This window comes from Phragmites australis, chromosome 24, assembly GCF_958298935.1.
Source record: "Phragmites australis chromosome 24, lpPhrAust1.1, whole genome shotgun sequence".
Taxonomy (NCBI): domain Eukaryota; kingdom Viridiplantae; phylum Streptophyta; class Magnoliopsida; order Poales; family Poaceae; genus Phragmites; species Phragmites australis.
This window is the reverse complement of record NC_084944.1, coordinates 8,808,194-8,822,895: the sequence shown is the minus strand read 5'-3', so window position 1 is coordinate 8,822,895 and position 14,702 is coordinate 8,808,194. Positions and strand designations below refer to the sequence as shown.

General features: G+C 43.1%; 2 protein-coding genes and 2 pseudogenes across 3 annotated transcripts; 2 read left to right on the top strand and 2 right to left on the bottom strand.

Moving 5' to 3' along the window:
* Positions 1–1,421: 1,421 nt before the first annotated feature.
* Positions 1,422–5,413, top strand: LOC133906896 (uncharacterized). Of its 2 annotated transcripts, none has more exons than XM_062348856.1 (14): positions 1,422–1,582; positions 1,665–1,709; positions 1,805–1,903; positions 2,456–2,566; positions 3,012–3,186; positions 3,318–3,374; positions 3,502–3,638; positions 3,734–3,793; positions 3,869–3,946; positions 4,084–4,154; positions 4,255–4,319; positions 4,720–4,772; positions 4,876–4,962; positions 5,078–5,413. In XM_062348856.1, exons 1-14 carry the CDS (start codon positions 1,505–1,507, stop codon positions 5,144–5,146), a joined length of 1,185 nt encoding a protein of 394 aa, XP_062204840.1. In that variant the 5' UTR covers positions 1,422–1,504; the 3' UTR covers positions 5,147–5,413. The 2 variants fall into 2 exon arrangements, with proteins under 2 accessions (XP_062204840.1, XP_062204839.1); XM_062348855.1 differs by having other exon boundaries at positions 4,702–4,772.
* A 1,302-nt stretch (positions 5,414–6,715) lies between these two features.
* Positions 6,716–8,124, top strand: LOC133907557 (small ribosomal subunit protein eS28). Its single transcript, XM_062349619.1, has 2 exons — positions 6,716–6,864; positions 7,643–8,124. Exon 2 carries the CDS (start codon positions 7,644–7,646, stop codon positions 7,839–7,841), a length of 198 nt encoding a protein of 65 aa, XP_062205603.1. The 5' UTR covers positions 6,716–6,864; position 7,643; the 3' UTR covers positions 7,842–8,124.
* Positions 8,125–8,730: 606 nt separating this feature from the next.
* Positions 8,731–9,486, bottom strand: LOC133907165 (uncharacterized; annotated as a pseudogene).
* Positions 9,487–12,392: 2,906 nt separating this feature from the next.
* LOC133907556 (IQ domain-containing protein IQM2-like) lies at positions 12,393–14,192 on the bottom strand (annotated as a pseudogene).
* Positions 14,193–14,702: the final 510 nt, after the last annotated feature.

Sequence of the window (14,702 nt, the reverse complement as noted above, 5' to 3'; positions counted from 1 at the left end):
TCTCCTTGCAGCTGTGCAGTAATGTCACTCGAATGCAGCTTTCACGCGGTGGCTGCAATGTTAGGAACTTTCAAATTTTGAGGGAAAAAAAATCCAACTTTGGCCCCCTAACTCTTGGATTGGTTTAAAAATTGTCCCTCATCTTTACTGTTGTTTATCTTTGGTCCTTCATCTTCTTCCAAAACCGGACAACAACCTGTTGTGAAACAAATCTTATGATTATATCTCCTCGAAAGATATGAACTTGTATTTTTTTTATTCTGTATAAATTAAACATGTGTGCAATGAAATAATCACTCTTCACTCTCAATTCTTTCTCGAGTCTATTGTATGTATTGTAATTCCATACTTTGTACTTCAACACAACCGTCCCTCCTTTCGATAGAAGGCGGTTTTGCATATGTGGCATGGCTGACTAGGATCTGACGTGGCTTCCAATGTCTGACTCACCCTCTTCCCTCCTAATCCCTCTCTCTCAGATTCCTATTCTGCTGCCGCCTGCTGCACTCCAGCCCAGGTTTCTAAAAATCGATGGTAACTGAGCAAAAATTGCGATAACCGACCATTTCGGTCCGGTTCGGTTTTAGAAACCGAACGGTAACCAAATTTGAATTAAAAAAATTCGAAAAAATAAAAAAAATAAAAAATTCAAAAAAATCTCCATGAAATATGATACAAAGGATATTATTTTTGAAAAAAAAATTCACAGAAGTTCTTAGAATTGTCTCTAATTTTTTCTAAAAAATTTTTGTAATTTTTTTTATTTTTGAGAGGTTTTTTCAACAAAGTCAAACTTTTGGGAGGTTTTTTTTGCAATAAAACAACTTTTAGGGGGAAAGTCAAAATCCAAGTGACTTTTGAGGGGTTTTTTTTTGTATTTTTCCCTTGGACTAATGCATCTAAAGTGTAGACACAAATTGAGCTGACACATTAAACAATACTTCCTCTAGTAATAAATAAGTATTATTTTAGATTACGTGTCATCAACTGTTTAAAATTTTAGCTACAAATTACTCTTTATATATTGAGTTTGGATATTTAAAAATGATACAAGTAGATTTACTCGAAAAATACTTTCATAATGATATATTTTTGCTATATTTTATTAATATATTATAAAAAAATATTAAAGTTATATTTTAGAGACAGTATATTATTTGTGATTGGAAGCAGTAATTATTTGCAACCACATGCAAAGTAAACCGTCTAAAGCTTCTTTGGAAGGAGTTATTAGACCTGATCCTTTGGAATTAGGAAATATGCTTATTTAATATCCAAATCACACAATTTTTAGAGTATAATTTGTTATACAATTCGAAGTGATCACACAATTTTTATGGTAAATTTGTCATGCAACTAGAAGTGGTCGAGTTTAATGCGGGCCTCGGGTTTAACGTTTGAACAGGGCTAATTACTGCTGGGCCTTCGTCGGTGCCAGAGCCCAACGGAGCAAGCAAACCGTTGGTTCATCAGGGGGTGGCCGGAGCTGTCCCTCTCCCCGGCGATGGAGGCGGAGGTGGCGGCCCTGTCGCAGCTGCAGCTGCAGCTCCTCGCCCTCGTCTCGGAGCTCCGCCTCCTCCGCGTGAGCCAACCCACCACCCCGTTGAGCCCCCTGGTCCTCCAAAGCCCTAACTAACTAACTAACCCCCTTCCCCCCTTCTCAGGAGCGGGAGCGCGGCGCCCGCGAGGAGCTCCGCGACGCTGGCAAGGTGTGCTCGCCCTAGGCTTCTCTCGGAGCTTAGGGTGCTAGGGTATAGCTTTGGGTTGTTTCGTCCGCTGATGGGGGTTGGTGTTTCATGCGCAGAGGTGGAAGGAGGCGGAGGAGGAGCGCCGCGGGGAGGCGCGGGAGTTGCGCGCGGAGGTGGCCGCGCGGGACGACGTGATACGGAGGCTCCAGTCCAGGGTTCGTGCTCCCTCACACTTCTCCCCATTTTTTTTTTTTGCCTCCTCGCTTGAGGGTATCGTTGTCGGATTGTGGCGAGTTCCACCTGTGATGCCATGCTGCTAGAGTTCGGAGAAGAAGGTAACAAGAGCCATGGAATGCGTGCCCACGCTGCATTGCTTTGCCGGGCTGTGGCTTCTGGTTTGGTTTGGTATTACGGTTGTCACTTCTAGGCTGCGTTGTTGTGGGAGAAAGTTCATTCACCCGACTCAAGTTACGCATTGTGAATCATGCTCTGGTGCCCATGCTGTTATTAGCTCTGTCGGGGCCGGTTGGATCATATGCGTTTGGGTTCCAAAAAAGTCATGGTTTGGGGTCATATTGATCATATGCATATCATTGCTTAGAAATCACAGTGATGCCTTACCCTATGAATTTTTCTAATTAGGTATAGGAATGTTTTGCCGCCTTTGATTCTTCATGAGTCATGTAAAATTACTTGTCAATGCAGCTTTTTATCTATTGAGCTGGTAGGTAGCAATCAGTATTTCCAATTGCTATGCTTCTGTACAGATAAAGTGCCTTGAAAATGAGAATGAGCTGCTGGAGAAAAACGAAAACAATTTGAAAGAGAGCATGGAGGGGCTGCTTCAATCAAGGGAGGCTTTCATAAAACATTATGAGGCATGTATCTACCCTTTGTAATTGCCTCTTCAATTTGGAAAATCGTTTCTGTAGAAATCAATTTGTTTCTGTAGATAAGGTGCCTTTTCCCCCCAATATTGAACGACCAGTCTATTTCTAGGGTCACATATTTGTGTGAAGCTCCTTTCAGATAGCTTGCTGAAAGTTTTCTTTAACCATCTCCATCGATATTGATAACTTCTAAAACTTTCTGTAAATTGCACTATCACCTGTGATCTGCTTCTGTCCCTGATTTTTTCGGTGTTGTAGAAGCATCCATTCGTTTTAAGTATGCGTGGACCTCTAAAAATTGCTAACACTGTTTTACTTTCTTGCATGAACATTAATAGTTTTTATTTATTTGGAGCATATAGTTTGGTTTCTGAAATAACCTATGTTTGGAAGCAAACTGACGTTTGACTCATGATTCCATGTTTGTAGGCAGGACTCTACTTGTTCTATGCAATGGACCATCCAGATGAAGGATAAACAGATTGCCATAATTTCAGAAAAGTTGAATTCCCATCTTGTTTTATTTAGCTCGGTAGAAAAGGAAGTTGCTGCAGTGAAACAAGTCCTAGGTGATGTGCAGTGTCTAGTTGGTGAGAAGGAAAATGTAGGTATGAGTATGGTCACATGTGACTTGCTTATTCTACCTTTGTCTGACCACTCAGTTACATTTTAGTTCTTACTTTTCCATGTTTCTTTGATGTGTTTTTATATATTATTGTCATTTGTATTGTTGTTTCAGTTGTTGACTTGAAGGATAAGGTTCAAAGGGTTTCTGTGCTTGAGAAAGATTTTGTTGGTATGGCCGCTTATTTTAATCTTGCTAGATCAGATCTTGAGTCCATATTATGATAATGACTACATTATATGCAGAGATTTCTTGTCAGATCCTCTACTTCGTATCAACTCTTTTTTCATTCATGCAGACAAACTTAATTTTCTGGAAAACAAAATCAGTAGCTACCAGCTTGAACTACGGAGTAGGGCAAGGATTATATATGAGTTGAAAGGTCGCCTTGATGCCGAGAAGCTTAACAACAGTTTTCAGCCCCAACTAGAAGAAATATCCATTTACTAAGTCAAAAGCATTGCATGAATTCAGTCTTCAATTTCTATCAGAATCATCAAATTAGTTGCTTTCTCTTTAATGATAGTTACCTTAGAAAAGCTTTATTGGTGAAGGATGAGACTATTGAGAGATTAACTTCAGAGAAGCAGGTTATCTGTTACTAATATTGCAACTTCCCAGTTGCTTCTGAGACTCCAAATTGATTGTGCCTGTTCTTTATGCAGGCCATGCATATGGAGCTTCATAACATGGAAATTGCTTTGCGTAAATTTCAAGATATATTCAGTAGTATCGGGCATGAGGTAAGATGCAACGATTTGAGTAAAAACTTGAATGTATTTGTGACCTATAGGGTTATGTCTTCCTAGTACGTCATGTGAATAATCTACTGTTCTTTTTAATTGAGCCATTTGTTCTTGGTCTCTTAATTGTATGCTAGGGAATGAAAAGCTTTTCACCAGTTTCTGAAAGTCAAGATGTACAGGACGTGCATACAGAGCAGCTTGAAAGGTGAGCATTTCCTTAAAACATTCAATGTTTGCAACAAGAAAGCGATTTTCTTATTGTAATCTTAACATGCTGCCAATGCTACTACATGCAAAACCAATAGCATTCCAGGTACACAATGTGGTCTACCTAATGAGCAGACCTTGGTGACTAGAATTGATGAACTAGGTATGTCCTCTTTCAAAGATCTTGATATCCAGTTGTTCTTATGAGTTGTTTGGGGCATACCGTAATGTATTGGAGAACTGTCATGGAATGTTAACCGACAAATAGACATTAATAATGTCATAATTCATATTTCCTTTCATGCAATCCAAGTTCCGAGTTTCCTTTCTGCACATGTTAGAAGATCCACCTACAGTCCACCCAAGTTGTTGTTCAACTACAATTCCACTTGCATTTGACATATCATCCTTGGACACATAACGACATAACAATTTAATGAGCCACATGCAGACCACTGCCCTATCGATATATTTTGCTTACTATTCATGTCTCCATGACTTGGTGTTTTGTTTCTCAACTGTGTTGTTTATATATGTTTCTACGGCCACCACTTCTAATGTAGAACATCAGGTGGAAATCAATCCAGGCAGCACGCAAGTACAAAGTCCACTTAAGGTAAGTATCCGTATGATTACATTGTTTGTCTGGCATGGGTACAATCCCACTTTCTATAGTTCCGCGATCCTATAAACTAAGTGAATTGTTTACACGCTTGTAGTCCCCTGCCTTGCCATCTCCGGAGCCATCAACAGCAAATACAGAACCAGCCGACTGCCCTCTTGAATCCAAAGGAGATATTGACATGGTATGAGCAATATTATGCTCCTTACAGGGCAATTTCCTGTAAACCACAAGCTACACCCCTACCGATAACTTCGAAATGGCTGCTAATGCTTGGCCACTTAACTTGATGTTTTCAGGGTAATTTATCTCCCACGCGACCAACAGATTCTGCAAACCCAGATCCTAACTCGGAAAATCAGTCCTGATACGCAACTGGGGCTCCTTCGACACTGCGAATTCTGGCACTGTTTGTATGGCCACTAGCCAGTTAGGTTGTTTGAGATATTTTTTTTTGTTCCTCTCGTTTTCTCCCTGTTAACGGGCAGCCTCCTGCTGTCATTGAGAAGAACATGAATGGTATTATTTTACATTGCGCAGCAGCTCGTTCAGTGTCGATCCTTCCGACGCTATGAAAGCCCCTCGTATATCTGTTACTACGTAATTAAAGTGCTGGCTTCAGTTGCATTTTCTTAGTTTCTCGATTAATTTCGTTCCAAGAAGTTGCAATAATGTAGCGCACGAAATGGCTGCGCGAGGGCGATTTACCTGTGCTCTCGGTTCAATGAAATTTTACTGATTCCTTTCCAAAAAAGCTTTACATAAGAAGCGGTGCTTTTTTGTGATAAGATCATAAATACACGAAGATAGAATAAGCAAGAAGAGGTGCTTTCTTTTGTGAGAAGATCATACATAAACGAAGATAGAATAAATAAGTAGGAACAAAATCATTTTGATGTAGCCAATGGGGCTGTTTTTGGTTGGAACCCCGGAGAAGTTTTGCCTAGCTTGGAGCAGGCCTGGAGGCTGCCTGTAACCTGTTTGGTTGCAGTCCTGAGATGCTGCCAGGCTCAGGCGTTAAAGATGAGGTAAAATAAAAAGAATAAAAACGAGTAGGAGAATTAGAAAATGAATGAAATAAAGAAAATATAGTTAGACATGGTCATGACGCCACTAGTTGCTTTTTTTAGCGAGAGACGCTACTACTTGCTATTCCTTTTTGCTGGTGAAAGGATTTTTTTTTTTTTTTTTTGCAGCAAAATGAATTGCTACTCATCAACCTGGTCATGGTAAATAACACGGCATCAAGTGATCGTGCAGCATAATTAAGAGCTATGCTTCGTTAGAAATCTTATCTATTTTTGCATTCTCTCCCCTCTTAAATTAATTATTTGTTTGACTTTTTTACGAAACAAACTATTGAACTTGTCGGCATTTTTAAGTATTATTATCTGATAAAATGTATTGATTTAAACTGTTTATTTTATTGGTTTATACTATAACTATGTATACTACTCAAATATTAAGTTACATTAGACAATTAAACATATTCTATCTCTTATTAACTTTATCAGACACCAGCGGCGAATCCAGAGCCACTAAGTAGGAAGCTCTACCTCTTTATCGTTCTCTTCCTTTTCCTCTTACATGTTTAAAAATTGAGGGAGGGGTTGTTGGTGGAGCTCCCCAGTGTAGGGGGTTTGAGCCCTTTCCACCCCCACGGTCGATCCGTCCCTATCGGACACATGCTCCAACCAAACAGACCATCTCTCAACCTGCGTGGTCAGGTAGATTTCATCAATTTTTAGGCTACTCTCAAGCACCATTTTTTGCCAGTCAGGTTGTCAAGGTCTCCAGCCAAACATACCCTAACGTAGTAGCTTTTTTCCTTGTGTCAGATGTTGAGAGGAGTAGGCCCAAAAAAGTGAACTCCACAAGCCCATCAGACCCATGTCTTCCTAAAGAGATGGTAGCCTTATTTAGTCCCACACCGCTCGGCCCAAGTTGCTTACGACCGCAGCGAGCCCCCTCTATATAATCCACCCGAAGAGGCCTAGGGTTTCGCCTGCTCTGTCCACCACGCCCTCCTCGCGCCGCCGCCGCCGCCACAGCACCAGCAGTCGCCGCCGCCAGCAGCGAAGGAAAGGTTCGTCTCCTCCGACCCACTCCTCTCGACTCGCGGTCTTCCGCTACCGTTCTGCTGTTGTAGTCGCGCGGCGGTGCCGTTCTCGCCGGATCGTGGTTTGTGCTCCGCTGCTGCCGCGGGATGCGCGTCTCGTTACGTCGCCGGGGAGGTTGTGTTCCCGATTTCGTCTCGTGCTCGTGGCGATGTGGTGATCCGGATGGATGCTACCTTTCTCTTTTATTATCTTGCTGTTGGGCTCTTTCGCTTTGATATCCTGTAAGCGCACGCGACGAATAGCTGATTACCTATTCTCTAGTAAGGTGCCGATTTCTAATTTCTAGTGGTGCATTTATGCTGCACCTTATTGACCGCCCCCTGGTATTCTTCATGGTAGCTTGTACGGTTTGGGAATTTGTTTGTTCAGAGATTAAAATTACTCGTTCAAGGTAGCACTGCAAATCTCGTTGGATGCTAAACGCTGCGCTCTGCAGTTTTGGCAGTTAGATTCCCACCATAACTCGTATTTGATCTCACCAAACACAATGTTTAAAGCGACCTAGCTAGGCTTTGCACTTGAAATTACACTCAGTTGGATCAATTGAATCGCATGATTTCCGTATTTCAATTCAAGCACCTGGAAGCAATGTTTTCAGTCCGTGCACCTGTTAGCACGTCAGTGGAATTCAAACTAGCTGTTTCACAAGCTTTGCTCCTGAATCAGTAAAATTGAAGAACTACGCCCTAATTCTTTCTTACCATGTGTTGTTTTCTCCTAGTGAAGTGTGTTTTGTTGGTGCAGTATGGATACCCAGGTCAAGCTTGCTGTTGTAGTCAAGGTGATGGGCCGCACCGGCTCGAGGGGTCAGGTGACCCAGGTCAGAGTGAAGTTCCTTGACGACCAGAACCGTCTCATCATGAGGAATGTCAAGGGCCCGGTCCGCGAGGGTGACATCCTCACCCTGCTTGAGTCTGAGAGGGAGGCCAGGAGGCTGCGCTGAGGCACCTGGTGGTTGTTTCTGTCGTTTGCTGTTACTATATTCAAAATGTGAAATGGAATGTTGCCTGCCTTAGTGTACTTCTTTCGTATCAAGTTATTGAACACTTGTCTTCTGAGTAGGCCATGGATTATGAGTTAAGAGCAATGGGAATGTAATTCGAGTACTCATCTGGTTGCACTTTTGGTCTGTTGCAACCTGAATTGAAATGTGCTTATGTTGTGACATTGTTATGCTCTGTCACCTTGGATAACTTGAATTTATTGAATGAATGCTATATTGATCATATCCGGTAGCATGAATTGATTGGATAAATGCTACACTACCACTACAAATCCATGTTGTTTGTTTTGTTATGTCCTTGATAGACAACTTGCATGATTGGTGGTATCATTATCGTCTGTTCTGCTATTCTGGTATGAACTCGGATGCAATTATAAGAGATTGTGTGCAATTATGAGAGATTGTGTTTTCTGTGCTTAGTGGATTTGTCGAATCTAGTATTTCATCATAAAATTACCACTTTTGCCGTGCTGGAACTGGATCACCTCTTTGATTGTAACATCTGTTTAGTTGATAGATGCTTCACCTTTTGATTTGTGTACAATGTGTAGCATCCTAGATGTTTTCACAGAACTAAACTCTGCGTTTGCTCTCTATGCACTTGAAAAATCTCAATAACACATTCATTGAATCATCCTGTTAGTATCATGACAATGGCATATCAATGTATGCCAAATGTTAATTCTGATCCTTCTAAGCAATGTAGTACTTCTACTCATCTACATGAACAACATGCATCATGTTCCCTCACCTTTATGCACAGTTTGCACCATCCTCCTGGGAAGAAAGGAAGAAAATAAAGGAGGCCTGGCTTCCTACTGCATCAACATCAGAAGGCAGTCCAAGTAGCACCCCTCTGCCTAGGCTTGAGTGACATGTTCATGCTGTTACCTTCAGTTGTAAGAGAGAGCCACACTTGCCAGCAGGAATGCTGTTTGGTGTCCAATGCGCTCGGCCGCGGCGACGAGAACCTCGTCGGCCTGCTGCCTCGGGGTGATAGGCAGACCTCCTCCAGTGCCCAGAACTGGAGCTCCGACGGGTAGTCGCGGACGCACCCAATTCAAGGCCCTGCCCTGGTGATGAACTGGAACTCCACTGGAAGGACAGTTGCTTCCCCAGCTGGTATGACCTCATGGCCCTCTTGGAGTTGATGCGGCTCAGGATCAGCTCCTCCGGCACCTCCACCATCACCAGGTCCTCCTCCACCTACCCGTCTTCCACGAACAGGTTCCTCTTGCAAAAGTTGAGGCACTCGCCAAACAAGGCGGAGTCCGGGTCGATGTCCTTTGCGCCCGGTGATGGCCTGACGCTGCTGTGTGCAGCGGGTGGTTTTGCTATTCTGTTGTTGGAATTGATCAGCAGCCTGGGCGGCCGCGTCCCTTGCAGCCTGTTTGCCGAGGGGGTCTTCCTGATTGTCGCCGATGTGCTTGTCTGCCTCGTTAGATTGCACATCGTTGCAGGTCCCAGTTTCGTCTTCACCATGGCATTGCGCCATTTGTGCCTCTTGTTCTTGCTTGCCTGGTTGGCAGAGTTCGGTCAAATCCAACTGAGAGTGGCCACCCTTGAGACTGAAGTCACCATCTTCTTAACCTTCAGACGGGCTCAACTGTAGCAAAACCGAGAAATCAACAAAAGAACAGTATCAGTTTAAGTAGAACTGCAACTGGGCAGATTAAAATGCTACATAGGATTCGCAGTTTGGTTGAGACCTCCACATTGGTAAGATCCACACCTCTCCTTCAGGAAGTTCATGAACTCCTGAAAGTTCTGCTCTGTGGGCCGATAATGTCCGCTGTGAGGCGGACAGCCTGAAATGAACAAATCTCTGAGTTGAGCAAAAACAAATTCAGTGTTGCTGGCAATGCTCACCTAGATGCTAGATGTACATCTTCAGTCACCCCGTGACTTGTAGCGAACATGCTCTTACAAAATTGTAGTGAAATATCTTTAGAGAATGTATGTGATTTTAGTAATTAAAAACTATATAGTAAATGAGACTAACATGTTTGTCAAGTACATGTTTTAATAGGTTTTATAGATATAACAAAAGAAAAGTCATCGAAGTCAAAATAAAGAGATGAATGAATTGGACTTTTTCAATGAATTTTGATGTGATAAAATAGGATAGATTTCTATATAATTTTATAGAGCTCTTCACAATCTTTTCATAAAATCTAAGATCATTAAAATCAGAGTTCGAAGTAAAAAATTATGCTCAAATTACATAACGTTGTTCTGCTGAAATTTGTCTGACCAGATAATTCGATGCTCATATCAAAATTAGTCCAGTGCTACACTGGATAATCTGGGTGAGAACAATGAAAAATAGTCTGGTGTTCACATAAAGTTTGAAACGGTGTCTTATACCTCACGGGATGATCCAGTGTTCATAAAATAAACACACCAGACTATTATTTGCAGATAACTTCAAAATAAACATATACACATATGATGATCCGGTACATGTGTTCGGCGTTCAGAGAGTCATCACAGGATAATCCGGTGTTCACATATGAGTTTGAGTGGGTTACATGGCTAGTTTCTTCTGCTATACTCACCGTATGATCCGGTGTTAGTACTACTGCTGTCACTGGATCATCCGGTGTTCACAGTTTCTATGTCGTTCGGGCAACAACTAATTGGCGGGTTTGAAGTTATAAATACCCCTCCACTCAGTCATTTAAAAGTGTAGCATGCTGCTGGAGTCCAGAGGAAACTCATATGCACTTGTGAAGATATCAAAGCCATTAAAGTGCTAAAAATATTTATCCAAGATAATTAGCACACCATTAAAGAGTAATTAGTGCTATTAAGCCTAGAGAGAAATGTTGCTAAGTGCTGCAACCTAAAGAGTGGATCAAGGAGTGATGCAATCGTGTACCGAGAGGTACGCCGACGCCTTAGAACCTTTGTGACTCGCTGGTAACTTATTGACTCTCTAACTTGGTGTGGAGCGGCGTCAAAAAGATTGTGTGGGGACGTGGAGGTCATTGTCTTTGTGACTAAAGCTCTGAAGTGAAGACGGCGCACAAGTGACCGGAAGATAGGTTAGTGGTGAGATCTTGTCTTGGTGGCTCATCATACTTGAGATCTTGTCTTGATGACTTGCTAGCTCAAGAGTCATAACCGAAAGAGACTTGGTGACTGGGAGCATATACTTTATGGAGCTCAAACGTGTACTAGAGGTGGCTTGTGTGCCAACGATATAACGGGATAAAAATCTCTTATGCTGAGTTTGTTTCTCTACTCTATTTATGTTTCCGCATTTACATACTTGTAATTTATCTTGCTAGAGTATGTTGCAATCCTCTTGAGCGGTAGAGTAGACACACTAGATAAAAGTAGATCATATTTAGATAGAAATTAAGATAGATTTATCTTGTAAAATTTTTGGAACTATTAGTTTTTAAGTGTCATAATTCACTCCCTTTTAGAACGTCACCGCTCCTCACAACTAGCGACTGGACTGTTTAGACATCGATTAGATAGTCTAGACGATTTTGTATTGTAGCAGAAAAAATGCAAACAAATATATTTTCAAGCGATATTTGAGGTGTACCTTCCAAAGACAGAAATGTAATTTTAATCATCCATTGTCATCCAGTTCATCAATCAATAATCATCATAACACAGAAGAAGCAGAGCATAGCACACACCACATACACAAGGAGACGATGCCCAGGCTATGGGTGCTGGACCAGTGCCTGTGTTAGTCGTGGCGGCCGCAACGTGGGCTATCGGAGTGCGCTGTCTGAGGGGAGTAGAGCTAGAGCATAGATCCAGTGGAGGAGGAGTATACATAGATCCGGGGATTAGAGGCTATGGGTGCTGGACCAGTGCCTGTGTCAGTCATGGCGGCCGCAACGTGGGCTGTTGGAGTGCGCCGTCTGAGGGGAGTAGAGCTAGAGCATAGATCCAGTGGAGGAGTATACATAGATCCGGGGATTAGAGTTAGTACCTGTGCACGACAGGAGATTTGCGGAGCAGAGGGGTGAATGCGTGGGCGGCGGGCGGAGGTGGGGGCGGTGACAGCTCGAGCATGGCCGTGGGCAACGACTCAGATGAAGCTACAGGTGCAGGCGATGACGTGGGAGTGGGCGATAGTGTAGGTGCGGGGGGCTGCAACTAGCGCCGTCGCCACATATGAGAATAGAGAGTCGAGAGACCAATGGGAAATGGATGGATTGATTTAGGTTTTGTGCGGCATGGGGAATAGTTTCGGGACCAAAATTTGGTCCCGCGCACGGCCAAAACAATCTTCCTATGAGGATCCATCTGTCACCAAACTTTGCATCGCCAAGACGGCTGCCTAGTTACGCGCGTAACCGACTTGTCATGTCCAACTACCGTCTAGATTCACTGACTAGTCTATCTTTAACCAGAGTTAACCGTCTAGACCCTAGACTGGACACTAAAGCTTCGGCTAACGACTAGTCATCGTCTAGACACACGCTAGACGATCGTCGACGCGAACATTGGTTGCTGGTAAGAAATCTACAAATTCCTATGACACCTTCAGAATTCCATCTTCTACAACTAGTTTCCCTGCAGCAGATGTGGCTCCCCCTGCAAGGAAGCTTGAGTGCTGGAATACGCCCTTCTGCTTCTGCCAAGATATTGAAAATTTCAGCATCGCATCAGTTACTGAAATGCTGTCAATGTCGAAGAAATTCTGTAGGAACTATTTGTGGAAGTTTCATTCACCTGGCCGATGTACAGAGTCTGTGCTCAGCACGAAGATCCACTTTGTGCCCTTGGCGCTTCCAGTTATGTCGACGATCTGATGGCTCAGCTTGTACATCAGCCTCCCTTCCTCGACTGTCACTTCATAGGATTATCTTTCTTTCTGCATAATGCCATGCCAACATCTCATGTTAGTAGGATGCAGTCTCTTGCAACTGAGCAGATTATAAATGGTTGCTGACTTTTGATCAGAGTGATGAAACTTACAGGGCCAAGGTACTTGATGCATTGCTTGTGCAGCTTCCATCCAGGGCAATGCTCATCCCAGCTGACATCTTTTCCTTCACCTACATCCAACTTGTACCCAGAATCACAGAATTGTCAGTAACCTTGTTCGTTCATTCGGTTCGGAGATGCGATTACTGTTCTGAGCTTTGCGATGTTTGCACCAGTAGAAGAAGGTCCGCTTGCTCTGGCACTGGAGTCAAAGGTGGTAATAGAAGTGCAGGTTGTGGCCATACCGATGCCGAGGGTCAATCTGACAATCGAAATTCAGTTTTGATAGCACAATGGCATCATCGATGTGGAGACATCATATTTTTGATGCGTACCGCCTCGAGCCAATTCTGTAGAGCAAGTTTCTGGGCCTTTTCATCTTTGGACAGACCTTTGCCAACCTAAATGTGGTAGCAACACTACACCTGCGTCAGAAATGCAGTATATTCCAAGGAAAATTTTGATACAAAGGTGGCAATGCTAAAGTTCAGACTTCAGACAAGTATTCTACTGTATAAGATTCACAATGCTGATGATATCTGAGCAAAATAATACCATTGCTAACTAGGATGCCCTCATTCTTGCCCGGGACCATTTTGAAACAGCAGTCTCAGGCTTCTCTATGTCGAAGAATGACACCGAATTCCGCTTGAGCAGCGCGAAATCGAGCAACTTCCACCTGAATTCAGTATCACATTATTCAGGAAGTACCATCCCAGTGACAGAAACAAGCTCCCTTCTCTACTAAAAAAAAAAAAAATCAAAACAACTGCATAGTACATAACAGTCCTACCATCGCTGTTCCACAAGAACGGCGCAATCTGCAAGCTGCCGCCGCCTTGTCCTGAAGCTCTTGTACACCTTCTGCAGTCTGATCGCGGCGGCCTGGTGCGTCGGGCTGTCCATTCCGACCACCAGAGAATCCGGTGGAGAGTCTCCGGTTGGGCCCAATCTTGATAGACCAGCAGTAGAAATATCAGGCTTCATGTTGCAACCTTCTCTGTCAGGTTTAGGAATCCTTATGGACAGCATCCTCTCCATCTGAACGTTGTCAGCCTCTCTTCTCTTGAAGCCCAGCGAGCCTTCTATGATCAGCCTCCCGGAGCCAAAGGTGGGGTGCAATGCCGAAGGCGACTCGACAGCAACCTCCATGTTGTCGAGGGCTCGAGGCTGAGGGACCGGATAAACTGCCTGCTCATGTTGTCCTCCACTGCTGGCAGGTATGAGATCGACAACCCCATTTTCTTGGATGGCAATATGTGCATGATACCACAGAAGCCTTTCCCCTTCTCCCTTTTTCTCCGATTTGATTCGGTTGCTGTGGATCTCACGAGCTGTCAGCTGTGGTCTGTATCAATCTGTGTCAAGAAAAGCTAATTATTGGACATCAAGTTCAAGTTCTAGAAATGGGTAACACTGTTTCAGAAGAACACATTTTAAGCTCTTCTTTTTTTCCCTTTCCATCTACTTTCTAGCGATTTCTTTTCGAAGAACAGATTGCATGTCAGGAACTCAGGAAACAATTGAAAAAAAAATGCAAGACATCAAGAAAAAGTCAAGAAGCCAAGGTGACCATGCTGTTCAACATGAACAGATTCCATCTCATCCCATTACTTGCCTCTTGCTTCTAAATGTTCCACTGACCTCCTTTCCTTCTTTTTCTCAACATACAGAACCATGATCTAGAAAAAAAATGATGAAGACATAAAAACAAGAATCAAGAAACACACCTTGTTAATTGTCTCCAAATCCTCGTGCCAAGCTCCAACCCCTCACATAGGCTCTAAATTATGAACAGGCTTGTGAGGCAGGCAGAAGGCTAATTGGTGAAGTGCAGGGCCA

Coding starts and splice junctions, on each gene's coding strand:
- LOC133906896 (XM_062348855.1), top strand. CDS start 1,505: ATGGAGGCGGAGGTGGCGGCCCTGTCGCAGCTGCAGCTGCAGCTCCTC. Junction 2,567..3,011: donor CTTTCATAAAACATTATGAG/GCATGTATCTAC, acceptor GTTTGTAGGCAG/GACTCTACTTGTTCTATGCA. Junction 3,375..3,501: donor GCTTGAGAAAGATTTTGTTG/GTATGGCCGCTT, acceptor TCATTCATGCAG/ACAAACTTAATTTTCTGGAA.
- LOC133907557 (XM_062349619.1), top strand. CDS start 7,644: ATGGATACCCAGGTCAAGCTTGCTGTTGTAGTCAAGGTGATGGGCCGC.